The sequence below is a fragment of the Ornithodoros turicata genome, unplaced genomic scaffold, assembly GCF_037126465.1.
Source record: "Ornithodoros turicata isolate Travis unplaced genomic scaffold, ASM3712646v1 Chromosome15, whole genome shotgun sequence".
Lineage (NCBI taxonomy): Eukaryota > Metazoa > Arthropoda > Arachnida > Ixodida > Argasidae > Ornithodoros > Ornithodoros turicata.
Window position 1 is genome coordinate 3762840 of NW_026999318.1, and position 18151 is coordinate 3780990.

General features: G+C 43.2%; 1 protein-coding gene and 1 long non-coding RNA gene across 2 annotated transcripts; both read left to right on the top strand.

The window, feature by feature from the left end:
• The first annotated feature begins 5310 nt into the window (after positions 1–5310).
• Positions 5311–15597, top strand: LOC135372484 (uncharacterized). Its single transcript, XM_064606092.1, has 9 exons — positions 5311–5399; positions 7901–8098; positions 8161–8421; positions 8636–8758; positions 9581–9673; positions 10054–10146; positions 11972–12048; positions 12540–12699; positions 15418–15597. Exons 1-9 carry the CDS (start codon positions 5381–5383, stop codon positions 15567–15569), a joined length of 1176 nt encoding a protein of 391 aa, XP_064462162.1. The 5' UTR covers positions 5311–5380; the 3' UTR covers positions 15570–15597.
• LOC135372500 (uncharacterized) lies at positions 10165–11000 on the top strand. Its single transcript, XR_010416007.1, has 4 exons — positions 10165–10299; positions 10363–10440; positions 10518–10607; positions 10689–11000. It is a non-coding gene; the product is annotated as an uncharacterized LOC135372500 (long non-coding RNA).
• Positions 15598–18151: the final 2554 nt, after the last annotated feature.

Below are 18151 nucleotides of genomic sequence, written 5' to 3' on the forward strand. Positions count from 1 at the left end.
GATTTTTTATTGCGAATGGGTACAACAGCGAGGAGCCGGGAAAAAGCATCTATACAGAAGAACAAATAGCAAAAACCATCATTTTGCCCTTTTAGAGACTGCATGTCCTTTAGGTCGATTTCGAACATTTCCTGCTTTCCGAGTGCAATTATTTTCCGAAAGGTCTTGGGTCGCTTGTACTCCTTATGTAAGCTGTAAACATCACTTGTCTCCAGATATTTAGCAACTTTGCCCTTCTTTTCACTGATGGCTTGAGCGAGTCGTAATAGGCGGCCATTAGTGCTTTCTTCTGCTGCGAACTCGAAGAGCATCAAGGGATAGATAGACATTTATTGTAGCTGGCACGTCTCCTCTCATCCAGGAAGGTTGTCTGTTGTGAAGTTCATACTTCAGCAATTCGACAATGGACAAGTGTGGCACTACCTTCCCGTGACATATAACCCTTCCGTACTCGTCGTAAGCTAGAACACTTGTTATCAGTTTGAGTATTGCTAATACCTTTTTATGATGCCTTGGAGGGAAGTGCGACAGTATGGTTTCATCTTGAAAATAGTCTTTCTGTTCCTCCTGCACAGGCTTCAATATGGGCTCCATGTTAGGTTTCGGCGGGCACGCTTTGCAGCACGTGTGATTGCTGGCGTGGCACGTTCAGGTGTTCTTGCTTCACTTGTAACAGGCGATGCTCGACTGCTCGATGCTCCCGTTACTCTGTGTTTTTTAAGCGATTTGGATGCACAATAAGTGTTGGTAGACTCAGTTTGACCAATAGCGGCAAGATGCGATCGAAGTAAGGAGGAGTTGGAACATTTCTCGCTCTTGAGAAAAGATAATAAACGAGATCAATTATATTACTATTCTCCAACGTTTGACCATCAACGATTACTTCGAAGGTTTGCGCATTCCAGGAGATTCTTGGTTGTAGAAGTTGCAGAAGTTGGTTTGCTCTGACCTTATAAACACTACTCATAAAACCAACAATTGTGTCACTTTTCTCCCCCTCCTCGGTCTGTGTTCCTTATTCTCGCGATCCAGGAAGTGTTTCGCTTGTATGTTGTTTTGCAGCTCTACTTGGATGTAGCAAAGAGTGAAGATACTGAATTATCTCTTTTGCCTTGATGTCATCCGGTTCATCTTTCTTCAATATATTTGGGATGTGATCTTCTCGATAAGGTACAAGTTCGTATTTCTGCATCGATTATACTCCGATTGCTTTTGCAAACGCTCTTCCACCCAATGAGGAGATGAGACCCAACAAAGGTGGTAATAGAAACTGCAGAAAACCACCTGATTGTTGCAAGACCTTTTTAGCTTTCTTGACCCCCGTTGCGTCTCGTTTTGCCAAAATGCGAATTGATGCTGCATAAGGTTTTAATTGCTTTCTTACTCTCGGAGTTACTGTGACGTTTCCTTCACAAAGGTTCATACAAATTTCTCTGATCGTATTCAACTGATCCTTTGTAGCATGCTCCAAAAGATAATAACGTTGCTCGGGTGACGTAGTTTCTGCGAGCAAGTGAAGAAAATGAATATTCTTCTTTACACGTTTCATGTTTTATATACTATTTGGCGATGATCGTCGGCAAATATGTTCGTCCACACTCGATAGTGGTCTGAACAATTTTGTGATAAGTGATTTACGATGTATGAATATGGTTTCTTACAAGCATCCTTATATATGGTTGTCAATAAGTCGCTTTTGTTCCGTCCAAACAATTGTCGTGAAAGTATTTGTAGTTGATCCACACTTCGAGCAGAACGACATAGAATTAGGGCACTGCTATTGAACTGAATACATCTATACAGAGGATCATTAACAAATAAATATTGAGTGATGAAGATGGCCGAAGAGTTGAGATGGTGGCATCCAGCTACATAGAAGTTTCAGATTTCTTTGAGCCTTTTCTTGTCAGCTAAGCAATCGTCAAATATGATTAAAGAAGTTCTAACATCCTCCAGGTTAGTGGGAATATCTTGACTGAAAGTTACCTCAGGAAAATCGTCAAAAATAGGTTGCTTCTACAAGTATATGTACAGTACACGCTCGAAAGGTTTATCGAAGACAGTGGCTCTATGTTTGATCAAACATGTAATGAGTGTCGTCTTTCCACTTTGACTTTGTCCAGATATAGTCATTGAGACAGGAGTGATAAACCTATAAGGTCTAACCTCAGTCATGTTTTCCAAGTAAATGAAGAGTGGTATAAATAGCACATTACATAAGACTTTTACTCATTTTTTTTCACGCATATGTTCTTTTTTATGAAAACGATAAATGGCAAACAACACTTAACCTTTATGCACTCCTTTTGTTTGTCAAAATTTTTTCTATGTCGGATCCCAAGCAGCACACAATATTGGACCCATATTGGCTGGTCATTGGTGATACGGGTCCAATATGGGACCCGTTTCGCCAAGATTTTCCCCATATTGGCTGAAAATGGGCAATATGGGCCCCATATTGCCCAGTTTCAGCCAATATGGGGAAAATCCTGGCAATATGGGCCCCATATTGCCCACTTTGTGCCAATATTGGGAAAATCTTGGGAATATTGGCCCCATATTGCACGCATACACCCCATATTGACTGAACAGGGTACGTAGCCGTGTTGCACAAATGCCCAAGCCGCACGGCAAGATTGAACGTTGAAGCGTGTGAAATACCCAATTCACTACATCGTTACATTCAACAACTTCCCGCAGATGATACACATTGTTCGAAACAGTCAACGTACTTGGCATTCCCAACGTAAAGCTCGCTAGAATTCGACACCTCAACATTCCACGTCTTGAAAGTCGCCGCCATCTTCCTTCGCGATGCCAATGCCAATCGGTCGAGCCGACTGAGAGCAAGCGAGTTGTTTGAGCGTAATCACGCGTCCTACAACTAATGCGCATGCGCGACAGCCCGAACGGACGTTTCATAGGGCTAAAATGTCGCTGGGTGCTGTAATGATAACGAAATTGCGGCAGCTCAAGTAAAAAACACAATGTTTGATAGGAAGGAATGGCTATTCTGTAAAGTTAGGTGATTTCAAGTTGCTGCAAGCAGTGTAAATTGCTCTGGCGTGTGTCCGTCACCGCCACGAAAGTGTTTCGCTGCTTTGTATTCTCGGAGCGGGTTGGAAATTGTTAGTCCACAGAATATTGCGATCCCAATGAAGGCTTCTGAGGGGTCTTTGGCATTGGCAGTTCTGTGGGACTGCTTGTGTCCTTCAGCAAGGCGGGCGTAGCACCTGTTCTTCGTTTTTTTTGTTTGTTTGGGCAATGCCGTGTTTCTTTCCTTTTTTTGTTTTTTGTTTCAGTGATGTGAACGTGGATCAATTAGATCTGCAAACTAAAAACGCAAAAATCAGACAAAAGTAATCTCAGTGGTGAATACTATACAGCATAATGCTTTATTATTACACGGACTCCCCGTTGGTGTTACCACAGAAATATTGGCAATATTGGCGCAAAATGGGCTTGCCAATATGGGCTGCCAATATTGGACCAATATGGGGAGCGCAACCAGGCTCCATATTGGACCAATCTTGGCAGCCCATATGGGTCCAATATTGGCGTGCTGCTTGGGATATGGGTTGGATTGGTTACGTCAGAGAAGGTAACCAACAAAGTCAAACATGTCTATGCATGCACTGTTCGCAAAGCGCTATATAAGACTGCCCTCCATGACGATTCTTCGCACAGATCCTCACAGGAGGAAGGGTACGTTACACTTTCTTTCCTTTCGCTCCGATATGTGGGAAAGTGTGCTTATATCCTTCTAGCTTCCTGCCTAGCTTCAGTCCGTGTGTAGAAAAGAATAAGTGAGTCAGAGTGAGAAGTCACCACAAGAGAAGGTATGACATCTATTTTGGATAAGCTCGATAAACTCAAGAAACCTGGAGATGGAGATATTCAGAAAATCAGTAGCCTACCGAAGAATGAAAAGCTGGAGGTCTTGGATTTGCGAAAGATTGACACGGTGTACGGCGAAGAGGTCTATGTCGAAGTGTTGATGGAGAATGACAAACGTGTGGAGTTCTACCTTCCTAGTCGCTTTAAGCGTTTGACAGAGGATGATCTAGAGGAGATGAGACAACTGCCAAATCTTAAAATTGAGAAAAAGGAGAGATTCAAAGATGGCAAGAGGGTTGCTTCCCCCGACATTCTATTCACTCATGGGAAGAAAAAGTGATGATACATCGACATATCGGCAGCTCTCATCCTGAGACACTTCTCTCCACATCATGGTAACCTGTCACTTATGTCCTCAACATGAACGTCAGTACTATGCAACAATAGAGGGACTCCAAATTCATCTGGCAAACGTTCACGAACTCCAGACACCCTGCACGCCATTTTGTGAGACTCTCTGCACACTACGGAATTACACGAAACGCTTCGAGTTGCATCTACATGACAGAGACGAGGCGGGGCATGAAGTGACAACGTTTTTTCATGAGTATGAACACTATCTTGCTAATGTATTGCGACACTTTGGATTCCCTCTGCGCTACTTCACATTTCTTAAAGTAGAACTTGGGCGACATGCGCCCAAGTTATGACTTGAGATTCATTATGACAGGAGTTATGACTTGAGATTCATTTTGTACCTTCTAAAGTGGGAACTGTTTGGTCAGAAGGAGATGTACTGCCTTCGATTGCACAGTCGAGTAGTGAGATAGCACAAACATTAGAAAACTTAGAAATTCAAGGCTCCGTTTTTTTTTCTCTTTCGCATTCTTGCTTGTATTCTAAACATTGGACGTTTGGCTCCTCAAGTAATTGGATGTTCCCAATTTGAGTTACCGAGTGAACTGAAACGAAAGTATCGTTCCCTGTTGAATGTGGATTACGGACTACATGAAGATGAAGAGAACATGTGTTTTGTCTTCTCCGTGATTGCTGGACTACATCCTGCCTCGCATCACAGGCCCCAGATAACACAAAACTTCCCAGGGACATCCCAATATAGTTCCAATGTCCCCTGTCCCGAAACGTCAGTCCCTGTAGTAGCCTTCGGACGAAGTGTATAGGATACGTTTCACAGTCGCGAAAAGGATCCAGGGTCGGAGCAGCACAGGAAGTTAGCATCGAAATCGACACCATAAAGATATTCACAAGGCGCGCCCTGGTGAGAGAACGAAACGGCGACGTTTGAAGCAACGCCTATTAATTCCAGAAGTCGATTCAAAACGCAGTGTAACTTTTCAATTAAGCATTGTATTTCATCGTAACTGGCATAACAGTAAAATATATGCAACTGATAATGTCGAGCTGACATTTTTTACGCGTACGAGAATACCGCTGAATGACACAAGTCTCCATTAGGCGGGAAACTACGGGTAAACAGACGGTTCCTTTGTTCTCCGTTCGTTCGTTATGTAAGTCGTACACTATGGATATTGCAGAAGAAGGTAAGATACATCATATTTCGGTAGCTGTATAGCTTATATTTGTAACATATGAACCGCTAGCATTAATAGTTCTGCTTAGGCAGCTCTATCAATTCTGTCGTTAGAGGTTGTTGTCGGTGCTGCGCGCCGTTCTTTTGTGTTGGACTGTTGTAGGGGTGTGGTGTTCGTTGTGAATTGCAGCACTTGCAGCGTTGTGAATTGCAGCACTCACAGTGCCATCCGTCACCGCGCTGATGTCAAGAAACTGGACAAAATCTACCCTTCACAGACGTGTCTGGCAAAGTGTCGATGAAAGATTAACACTATGTTTAGACCCTCACAGGGGGAACTCGGTTGAACCATCGCCGGCCCCCCAAATTCGCAGTTCTCAGTGTGAAATAGTTCAGCCGCTGTGTCATGTGCAGACAGCTAACGAGACCCAACACTTTCTTGGCGCTGCAGCGTATGATCTCGGATCGAATGAGGGGGAAGCAGAACAGGTTCAACAAAATGTCTGGGGCACCTCACATCCAACGGAAAGAGATGCCCCATTTCTAGAAAATCCTGTCATCGTTGACGAGTCTTCCCAAAGTTCTGAGAGGAGCAATACGTTTGCTGAAGAACTCAAAGCATGGGCATTAAATTCCACGATAACTCATACCGACCTCACAGCACTGCTCAAGCTTCTAAAGAAACAACCATCTTTGCCCTTTTTACCTGCGTGTGCAAGAACGTTGCTCCAAACACCACGATATGCTGCTGGCGTTAAGGTAATGGGGGATGGCAAATACTGCCACTTTGGTTTGGCAACAGGGCTTCAGTATGAACTGCAAGGACTTCAAACTGTCCCTGATGTGATTTCTATCAATGTCAACGTTGATGGCCTGCCACTTTCCAAGAGCACAGCAGATCAGTTTTGGCCCATTTTATGTATTGTTACAAATTGTGGTCAAACTTCTCCTTTTCCTATTGGAGTGTATTACGGAAAATCAAAGAACGTGTGCCCGAACACGTTTCTTGAGCCATTTGTATCGGAACTTAAGGAGCTGTTGGGATTTCAGTAAATGGCACAACAGTGGCACTAAAACTATCAGCTGTGGTGTGTGATGCTCCTGCAAAAGCCTACATTATTGGGATCAAAAGCCACAATGCTTATTTCAGTTGCTCAAAGTGTACAACTGAAGGTGTGTACCAGCAAGGCCGGATGTGCTTTCCAGAGCTTAATGCTGAGGTTATGACGGATGAGCAGTTTCGTAGTGGTGCGAATGAACATCACCACGTGAATGAGACAATTCTAAAGGAACTTCCTATAGATTTGATTAGACAAATCCCTCTCGATTTTATGCATTTGGTCTGCTTGGGTGTTGTGCGAAAGCTACTGACGTTGTGGTTCAAAGGCAACAGGGCCTATCGCTTAGGAAATAACACGAAAGACCAAATCTCTCTTTCTTTACTCAAACTGCAGCAGCATGTATGCTCAGACTTTTCCAGAAAGCCGAGAACTCTAACAGAAATGGACAGATGGAAGGCAACAGAATTTAGAATGCTGATATTATACACAGGCCCAGTTGTTTTTCAGTCCAGAGTTCCAAGCAATCTGCTGTCCAATTTTATGGTTCTCCATGCAGCTATAACCATTTTGTGCAGCCACAGACTGTCCCAGGTATATGCAGATTATGCAGAGAAGTTGCTTCTCCATTTTGTTGAAGTGTTTGCTGTGATCTATGGTAAGCACATGGTATCCCATAATATCCAGGGTTTAATACATTTGACTGATGATGCCCGTGCACGCAGCCCGTTAGACACATGGAGTGCCTTTCCTTTCGAAAACTTCATGCAAACCTTAAAATGTACACTACGGAAACCAGACAGGCCGCTGGAGCAACTATATAATCGGACTATGGAAAGGCGGAAACTACCAAAACAGTGTCAAAGCAGTCAGTCAGAAATACTGTGTTCTGTGAACCACACGTCAGGTCCTCTGCCGTTGAACTGTAGTGGTGACCAATTCAAAAAAGTTGTTGTACCTAGCATGTTCACCCTGCGTACACACAAGCGAGATAACACCTGTTTGTTGCACGATGGCAGAATCATCTGCATTGAGAACTTTGTGCGCCTTTCGAGCACTAATGATGTGCTTGTTATTGGGAGGCAGTTTTTGAACACTGGTGATCTCTATACTCATCCGTGCCGTTCTTCACTGTTCGGCATATACACATCTCGCTCGCTTTCTGCTCTGTGTTCCTGGCCATTAGCTGATGTTCGTCAGAAATGTATCCGGTTACCATTCCGAAACCAATATGCCATCTTCCCCCTTGTTCATTCTGTGCAATGATGTAGCCAAGTTGATGTGTGTGTGTGTGTTTGTGAGTGCATTTGATCAAGTAAAGTGACTGTGAATGTGCCTAGAGTTGGACCAATTAGTTACCAGTGGTCTGCATCCGATCAAAGGTGCGCCTTCAGTGGGACTACGTCATGTTACCACACACAATTATGAACTGATATATCGGTATGTCACATAGGTTCACCCAAATATTGGATCGTAAAGTTTCCAGAAGAACGAAATTCTATTGCCATCGTACATGCTACCTGGATGCAGAATGGCAAATGCGCTTGGCCTAATGAGAAGGACCCAAGACGTCTGCAGCAAATAACTATGAAAGGCCTGAAGCCACAGAGCAGCTGGTTGACGTATGACTGCACTCGGGTTTTTGCTTTTGGTATGATACCATAAGTGTATTCAGTTGTCTAGTATTTGTTGATTGCATCCTATATTTCTCAGACACATATGATGCCGCAAGAAGAAAGCTGGCACAAGCAGAGGATACGTCAGACCTGTGTAGCGAGAACGAATTAGGTAGAGGGAAAAGAAAGAAAAAGCGCAAAGTACAGAGTGAAGAGGAGGTAGAAGACAACCAATTGCCTGCATTTTACCCAGATGAACTGAGCAACAGCTCTGGGGATGAAGTCTGTACGCCAACACCACGTTCACTTCCAACGCCACCACAGAGACCACCAACACCACCTCGCTCTGCATTCTTTGGTAAAGTTTGGAAATGCATATACCGTTCGCAATAATGAGATTCGTCATAAAACTTGTAGTATAGTGTCCTCAGTATTACAACATATTCCACTCCTAACTTGCAAAGTACCGCTTAATGCTTTTATTAAAAGTGGGCACACTTTGTTCTGCTCATAGCTCAGTAGAAATGTCGTTTTGTACGCGCACAAAGGATGTAGTCCAATTGTTTTAACAGCTACAAGCTCCAAAGGACCTGCGCATGGAAGTGGGAATTTCAGCGGACACACTGCGACCCCTGGCAGCACCTACGGCAATGACGGTGCATTTCCGTCACAGAGTACAAGTCTTCAGATGCACGGTACAGAAAATTATACAGTAGTAGTTCAGGCCAGTACAAACTTCAAAAAGGTGCAGAGAAAACCCACATTTGTTGTAAGATTTTTTTTTGTGTGCGTACGATTAATCTAAAATGGTCTTTGTTCACTTAGGCAAGACTGTAGTTACAGGAATTTTTAATATGCTTCCATCAGGAAAAGGCCTTTTATTTGCACGTGTCAAAATAGGATAAAAAGTGACAAGGAATTTTCTGCTACCTTCTAGTTCCAAATATGGGAGCAAAGCAAGTCACAATAATTTAGGTTTACATTTGCGAAACTCAGTACTGGAATTCTAGGATAAAGCCAAGAGGTTATTTAAAATGCTTCTCATAGTTGAAACTATAGGTCTGAATCACCGCAACAGCTGTCTTTCAGCAGTGCTAGCAGCATTATCGAAACACGTTTCAAAACACAGCACAATCCTAAATTCAACAGCTATTTGGGAGTACTTAATTCTTGTGCGTATTTTGGGCACGACTGAATTTCCTGCCTTTCTCTTGTGTGCAACTCGTGGATATTGCACTCCTCTGGCACGTGTAGATTACTAAATTACTCTGCTTTATTACAAGCTGCTGTTGCTGACCAGGCTTCTGACATTTGTGTGAACTGCCTGTCTTTTGTACTTCAAGGGCCGGTATAATATATTGCATATAATTGATTGTCGATATACTACTCTGTATGCATGATCAATTATATGTACCGTGATAGTGGATCTTCTGAATTGACATAGTCTTTTGCATGGAGGGTGCTTTCATTTTAAAATGAAATAATCTTCTAGTAAAATTCACATGCCATGTTTGTAGGTATGTATCCACAGATGGGCCCAAGTGCTACAAAGGTGACAACAAACCACCAGTATGTCCCACGTCAGGGAAGGCTGTACCAGGATTTGCAAGGTAGGTAGCTATGTTTTTGCTCATAACATGCAAATTCGTTTCATGTGGTTTTCAACCTTCCCCTCTGCCCCTATTGCCACGCATTTAAATATCCCATTTTTCAAAGTAGAGGCGTAAAAATCGGTGAACGAAAAGGACCTGAGACAAGGAAAATATTTGTATCATGTGGTCTTCTTGTCCTTCCTTGTCCCAGATTCTTTAGCCATTCAATTATGCAGCAACTTGTCATTGCGCTGTCACTTCTGCCTGTAGTAAATAGTAGGTTTGATAAGGCACTTAACCACCGCCCACAATGCCATTTTATGTACTGTCACGTAATTCTATATTTTGTGTACTGTGCTTTTTTTTTCTCGCAAGAATTAATTTACCAAATTTTTCAGAGCGGCGACATCGCAGATGTGAAGTAGCACAGCAACAGCCCGCATCACGAAATGTGCACCCATCCTCCGCTGCTTGCAGTTTTTCACATCAAAGTATGATACAAGTCGCTATCTAACAAATGTTGTAACCGCTATGTTACTTCTTATGTACTACAAAAGGTTTTGCAGCACATGAAATCCAGCAAGTAGAGCCCTTAGTGCAAGTACGACAGCTGGCTCAAACTCCTCAGTCAGGCAATCATTATGGTAAGGCTGTATTCACCGTTCTGTTAGAGCGGTACGTTGTTACAGACACATCACCACATGCAGGTGAAACACAACATATGCCACAGCTGTCACCTGCAGAAATAAGGCACCCACCTTCTAACGATGAATTACTACACCAGAGTATGTAAAAGCATTTGCACCTAGTGCGGTGTAATATATAATTTTATTTCTACTTATTGGTTCTATTATTCATTAAGGTTTTGCTAGCCGACAAGACGCTTCCAGTGCAGTCCAAGAGCAAACACCTGTCCGCAGAACTAGCCATGGAAGTGATGGAACTCATTATGGTATGTAAGTGTCTACTGTGACCTCTATCGTTAGGAGTGGGAACATCAGGGCGCTAATTATACTACGCAATTTTCTTTCAGGATTCTATCAAGAAATATTAAAGCTCCTACACACGATGAGGCTTACGTTGCAGTCGCACACTGAGCACCTGCTGATGGTCCTTGAGAAGCTTAGTAGCAGGACTGATACCACTGAAATGGTGCAACCTGACATCATTGACGAGCCTTTCAAAACAACGGAAGCGTTTGTGGCGGCCCGTGTGTGATGACGAAGACGTGCCTCTGCTGCCACGCGCTACGGCTCTGGCACGACAGTTCTACCGGCACCGTCCTAGCGTGAGGCCACGACCATCTGCCCGCTGGGACATTCCATCATCGCCGGTCAGGACTCATGTAGAGGAACTCCACCTCCTCTACATTTGGTGACCCGAACAACGAACACCATGTCCGGCATAATTCGGCCAAGCACCATCCCAAATTACTGCAAGCCCACCTCCGAAGGTACGGTGCAACGTTCTACCGAGGAACCGCTAGGCGACGACGTCAATTCACCGCGGCTCCACTCATCGCAACGCCCGGCCGCGAAACACCGTGGTTGTACCCATCTACCCAGCTCACGTCGCAATGGTCTCACACTCCACGTCATGTCGCCACACGCTTCGTGATGGCACTCCTCGGGCTTCCACCAGCGGCACCTTCCCGAGCATCACGCTCCTGTACCGGTCGCGGTACGCCGCTGTCGACCGCCCCACCCGCATCTGCTACGCTTGCGGTCCAAGAACCCTGCCCGCCTCGCCTTCCCACCAGGCTTCCATACAAAACACTGGCAGCTCGTCTAGATGCGGTCAAGAGGCTCCGGGACCAACATTCCACCGGGGACACGCACGGAGGCCACAGTGAGTTTTACTCCCGGTCTCCCCGTGCTTCACGATGGTCCTCCCAGCAGTCTCCTTGGCGACAATACTACGAGCCCAGCGCTCACGAACCGGTCGCGGTTCTGTCGCCCCTCTCTGAATTACTTCGGCATACCTGCCCTCACACCGCCCCTGGAACCCGCCCGGTCAGCGCTTGCCCGCACCAACCATTCTGCTGCTACTGCGATTTCTGAACAAGTCGTCCCTGTTCCACGTGTCGCCCGTCTTCCTCCTCTTCATGTATCGACGCGGACCCCAACCGCTAGCTCTACACCGCTCCGCGTCTGAGGGGGGGAGTGATGTGGCGGCCCGTGTGTGATGACGAAGACGTGCCTCTGCTGCCACGCGCTACGGCTCTGGCACGACAGTTCTACCGGCACCGTCCTAGCGTGAGGCCACGACCATCTGCCCGCTGGGACATTCCATCATCGCCGGTCAGGACTCATGTAGAGGAACTCCACCTCCTCTACACGTTCTTACGTTTTGAGGAGGAACTGAAAGAAAGCTCTGAGAAGAGGAATCGGCTAGTAAGCACTATGCATTTCATAACAGAGCCATTACATGCCAAATGATAGCCAGCTTGTCTAATTAGAAACTTGATTAAGACATTGCCTTATGAGTTTGCTCAGGCGTCCAAACCAGGTGTCTTGTATTCGCGTAGTCTAATTTAAACTCTATACATCTATAGTTTCTTTAGAAGAGAATTTATAGTCTAGTATAGAGAACCAAGAATTTCTATGCAAATGTGGTTTTTCCTTTTTTGCTTGAATTAAAAAGTAAATGGCTACAGCACAATATTCTAGTCTCTCAGGATCACAGGACATTTTACATGATTTCGATGAAAACCTGATGCCGTAATATGCTTTACCTTCTACCAGGTTTGAAATGCTTGTGTCATGTCCTTTTTTTATGACTAGGAACAGAGTGCCCCCTCTCACCATAGAACCTATATGTATATCTTTGTTGCCTGCAGCATTGATGCAAGTATCTGTTTTAATACATTGTTTCTCTAACCCAGAAACTATTCATGAAGTTTGTCGGTGGTGCCACTGTGGGGGAGCGTACGTTTAGAATTTTGTCACGACTGCTGTCCCCTGCCGTCGGTAAGGAGTTCAGCCTTCATGGAACAAAAGGAAAGCTGAAGTTCAGTGACCTACAAACCTGGAGGGTGTTGTGCTGTAGGTATCAAGCAGTGAGAGATAATGCCTGAAGAAGTAGGTGGGACAGAATGAATGTAACATTCAGCTCCAGGGCTACTGTGCCAGGGCAGCTTATGCTGCATTGCTACTGTACTACTATACAGGGTGTTTCACCTAGCGTGATAAAAATTCTAACTTGCGACGTACTCTTCAAGAATACTTTTATCACCGTTCGGGAAAGCTTTCAACAATTTTCAGTTGCGGGAATTTATTATTTTCAGTTGAACATTGAAAATTGCCAAGCGAACCTCACGTTTTTTACAGAAATATGAAGTCCTCCAGAGATAACCACAGACCCAATAAAAACTATGCACAGTATCGCAACAGAAATAATGTAAGAATGAGTGAAAATTACGCTTTACCCCCGGCTGCTCAATTTTTGCAAAGAAAGGCTTGCGACATGAGCGTCTAGAGGAGGAAGTGTCCCCGCCTTCATTTGTTTTGCCTTCCTTGTCGTAAGACTGTTATTTAGTTTTCTTAGTGATAAGACGGTAGTCAACAGCATCAAGATCAAAGCGTGGGAAAGAAATGTAAAAGAAGAGGCGGGGACACTCCCTCCTCTAGACGCACATGTCGCGCGCATTTCTTTGTGAAAATTAAGCAGGCGGGGCTAAAGCGTAATTTTCGTATTTTTTAAAGACTATTTCTGTTGCGATACTGTGCATAGTTTTTGTTGGGTCTGCAGTAATCCGTGGATGACTTGTAAAAAAGTGAGGTTTGCTTTGAAAAAAATAAGTTTCCTTGAATTGAAAATTGTCCAAAGCCTTCGCAAGTGGTGGCAAAACTTTCTAGAGGGTAATGGCCGAAAGTCCCAAATTCCTCCGGCGAGTACATCGCCAGTTAGAATTGTTTATCACTTCAGGTGAAACACATTGCATACTGTAACAATGTAACGGATAACTAGGCTAACATGGATCAGGGTACAAGTAAGACAGTGTACCATACACATATTAAAAATATAAGGAGTACACAGACAAGTGTGCTAAATCATGGTTGACATCAGCTTGATATCAATCGGGTTGGTTTCCTTCATGTGGAGGGCCGTGCATTCCGTACTACAGTCATATCTATTATACCATTTGCAGCTATAACACAGGAATAAGAAGCGTGGTTGGTCCATGCTTTATTTCTATAGAAGGTGTGAAGAAATCCAGCCAAAAAACACTGCGAATAGTGGCTCTAAGCGAGCATGGACACTCAGTCCCCCACACATGATGTCTCCATGTTGTGCTGCTTTTCCTTTTAACCTAATTAAAAAAAAGAACTAACAATATTCATGGGGCCAAAGTGATCAATAGCATGTTCATAGCTTAATGTTGCTTAAGTGCCTTCTACTTCAGCTTGTCTGTGGATTTTGCTTTTTACAAAGAATATCGGTAGCAACGAATACATTTTTGCTCCTGAATGCTACTTTGTTCTAGTGTTGACTGTGGATTGTTGTCCCGGGCATGAAAAACAGGCCTGTAGTCAGTTTTACAGAAGAGTTACTTCTAATGTATTATTGGTGCCTTGTGAGGAAATGTAGGTCAGTAAGTAAGACAACCAGGTTATAACTGTATACAGTGTATAGCAAGCCCGAAGTAACTAAGCAACATAATCTAGCTTCGACTGCACTGGTGTTATCAAGTGGGTGATTCCATCTCAACTCAGGCAGGGTGGTCCGGACACCATCACAGATTTCCCTTGAAAAAATATATGGTTACCGCAACACGCATACACACAGGAGCAACAAATATTTTGGCTCTTTATGCTGTGGTCCGCCTGAAAAAAAATTCCATAGAAATTGACTCGGCGACGGAGCTTTCTGACGGAACAACTTTGACATTTTATTCCTCGCCATCGAATGCTCCCAAACTATAGATTTTTGTTTGCACAGTATGTCAGGTATATCGACTTTCAGCATGCGCAAACAGCACCTATAAATTATATTTTTATCTTTAATTAAAAATTGCCAAAGTTGCAACAAAATTCACATTTTGCTCATATTTGTCTTTACGCTGTCCTCCTGCTATATATGCCATCGGGATATATGAAGTACCACTGTGTATGTCGAAGTATGAACATGAATGGTCGAACGAGAGTCCAAAAAACCCCATTTTTGAAAACATATCTGTACTCTACACCGCCTTGACGAAAGTGGCCAAGGTACAGACATGTAAATTTGACATCAATTCAAAGAGCACGCTTCGACCTACAGAGCGGTACCTCATATATCTCGATGGCGTATATAGCAGGAGCACAGCGTAGGGAGAAATATGAGCAAAATGTGAATCTTGTTGCCAGTTTGGCAATTTTTAATTAAAGATCAAAGTAGAATTCACCGGTGCTGTCAGCGCACGCCTAAAATCGTTGTACCTGACATATTGTACAAAAAAATCTATAGTTTGGGACAGTCTGGTGGCGAGGAATAAAATGTCAAAGTCGTTCTGTCAGGAAGCTCTGTTGCCGAGTCAATTTCTTTAGGAATTTTTTTCGAGCGGACGACAACACATAGAGCCAAAATATTGTTGAATATTCTTGTATGCGTGTTGCGGTACAACATATATTTTTTCAAGGGAAATCGATGATGGTGTCCGGACCACCCTGCCTGAGCTGAGATGGAATCACCCAAGTGTTTTGCACATATCTTTTGGCTTTATTGGTTTTTTCCACTTATATGCAAACCATGCACAGATATTCTCGAAATTCTTTTTCTAGATTCCTTGGCACCTGAAGACCAAGCAAAGGTTTCAAGCAAGGGAACCCTTAAAGAAATCGAGAAGGCTACACAGTCATGGCTGCGTCATGCACCAGAGTCTCACAGAAGGCAGCAGGCAAGACAAGCTGCGGAAAACGCAGATAGCTTGTGATACCATAACCTAAGAACTTTTTTGCAAACTGAAAACATTTGTTTCGTCATGCATCATTGGAAGCCCCTTGTGATACTGCGAGTTCTAACTGTGGCGAAAACTGTTTCAAATGTTGTTTTCGACCCTACATGATCTGTGATACTTTGTGATAGCATGTGCTGCTAAGACTGCATATTAATCTTCCTGTTGTTTTCCTGTCGCGCATTACCCTTGACGTTTTGTTACTGTGTGCAAAATACTATGGCACCAACACGTCAGTTTTTTTTTTTGTTTTTTCATACATTGCTGCCCGTTTGCGGAGTATATATATATATGCAGATTACTGTTAAAATTCGAATTCAGCATTTATTTCCAGTGTTTTTAGTAGTTATATATATATAAATATATAATGCAGGGGGAAAAGCTATTAAAGGAACAAATAAATGGTGCTAGAGGTGTTTGTAATTCAAACTTACAGATTAACATGGCTTCTATGGCTGCACGCAGAAAAACAGATACTCATGGAACGATGCGGCAGCACCAGAGGACACGTGTTTCGCCGTGTTTGCGGCTCGTCGGCCCTGGGTAGCTGCGCATCGTTCCGATATATATATATATATATATATAATGTACGTATGTACGTGTGTGTGGGGGGGTAAAGAGGCTGATATATCAGATGGCTACTCTGTTGCAAAAAAGCAAAACAAATGAGACGTGGACAACTGATCACAAGGAAGTCAACAAAAATTTGTTTACTTAGTGGTGAATTTAGCACGAAAACTACAACACGCTATGATATTTAAAAGTGGTTAACTTTTCGACAGTGGCATTGTCTTCGTCAGGACAAAAGTGTTCGAAATTTAGAAAATTTATAGCAGTTCTATTCTGACGAGGACAGTGCCACTGCCAAAATGTTAACGGCCTTCAAATGTCTCATAGCATGTTGTAGTTTTCGTGCTAAATTCGCCACTAAATAAACTAGTTTTTTTTACTTCCCTGTGATCAGTTGTCCACGTCTCATTTGTTTTGCTTTTTTGCAACAGAGTAGCCATCTGATATATCAGCCTCTCTATCCTATACATACATATGTGAGTGTGGTGTCTTTTATATATGCGACACTTTGTGACCAGTCGAAGCAGAAGCTGCGAACGCTATTAGCTTATCTATTGCCTAGTGCATTTTGTGATACCACGTGCAAATGTCTCTTGAAAACATGCTATTGATTGTGTGCAACACCTTAAGTGTCATATGTTGTGTTTAAAGTTCTTCAGTATGGTCGCTAAGTTTTGTGTGTAGTACACGTCATATGCATAGCTTCACTAACCATCTACCTCCTTTAGGCATCAAGGCATGCCATACAGCATCTATTTTTTCCTCACACATTATACCTATAGTGTTGTTTAAAATGCACAACGGTGGAAAATAATTTGTGTTCTAATTGCATTCACATTCTCTCTTGTTCAGTTTTTTCTTTTCTTGGATACAGCTTTGTATCCAGAATATTTGTTTATACAAGTTATTCTTATCATATATTCATGCTAGTCAATGATGGAGGGAGGGTGGCAGTGTATTTTTAGACAACAAATGTTAGTGCATCCAGTGCAGGGAAAGTGCAATTTTTTTAGCGTTCTGTATGAGAAGTTATACACGTGTACTCATTTCTGGCATTAAGTATTGCAAATAAATTCTAATAAATATATATGTGAACGTTCACTGTCTCTAAACTGCATGTAACCGACAAATTTGATCTCCACTTTTAACGGTGGAATAATTTAGTAAAATAAGTAAAATAATTTCAAGCTATAAATCCAGGTAGAGCAGATCCATAGAGAGTCCCAAGTTGCTCCCTCAATGGTCGCACGGGACGTTCGTGGCACTTCCTGGAAAGATACTTGGGAGTTTCACTGGGAGCTCATGGGGACTAGCACGGAACGAACTGATGCAGTCCCAGGGACGTGCGCATTGTCCCAAGAGGGACGTCCCTTTTTAATCCCCGGGACAGACTTGTGTTATCTGGGGCGGAGGGCATCTTCCTACAGACCATACATAACACAGTATCTATTTCCTGATACATTTCCCGTAGCTTTCCCAATAGATGTAGAGATATTTGAGAAACGTAATGAAATTAGCATTAATGTGTACGCATACGAAAACGAAGGAAACTACATTTACCCCATCAAACTTGTTGATGAGGAGCGTCAGAAACATGTGGTCTTGTTACTAGTTGACTCTCATTTTGTGCTCATCGCAAATTTTAATGGATTGTTTGTTCCACGTGGACAATTTCATTGTAAAAGATGTACAATGGGTTTCTGCTCAGAGGGAAGTCTGAAGTGTCATTTAAGTATGTGTAAGCAATAGAAAGTAGCCAAGACCATTTACCCAAAGAAGGGAGAGACATTAGCATTTGCAAGGGGAACATCTCATGTCAGAAGTTCCTTTCTACTGTGTGTATGACTTTGAAAGTGTGCTGTCACCGTGCCTGGATTCAGGAAATGTGTATGAAGATCACATCCCCTCTTCATTTTGTCTGTTACTGATACGCGCATCCGACTCATATGTCCTCCAAAAGCATCTGTATCGTGGACCTAATTGTGTCACTG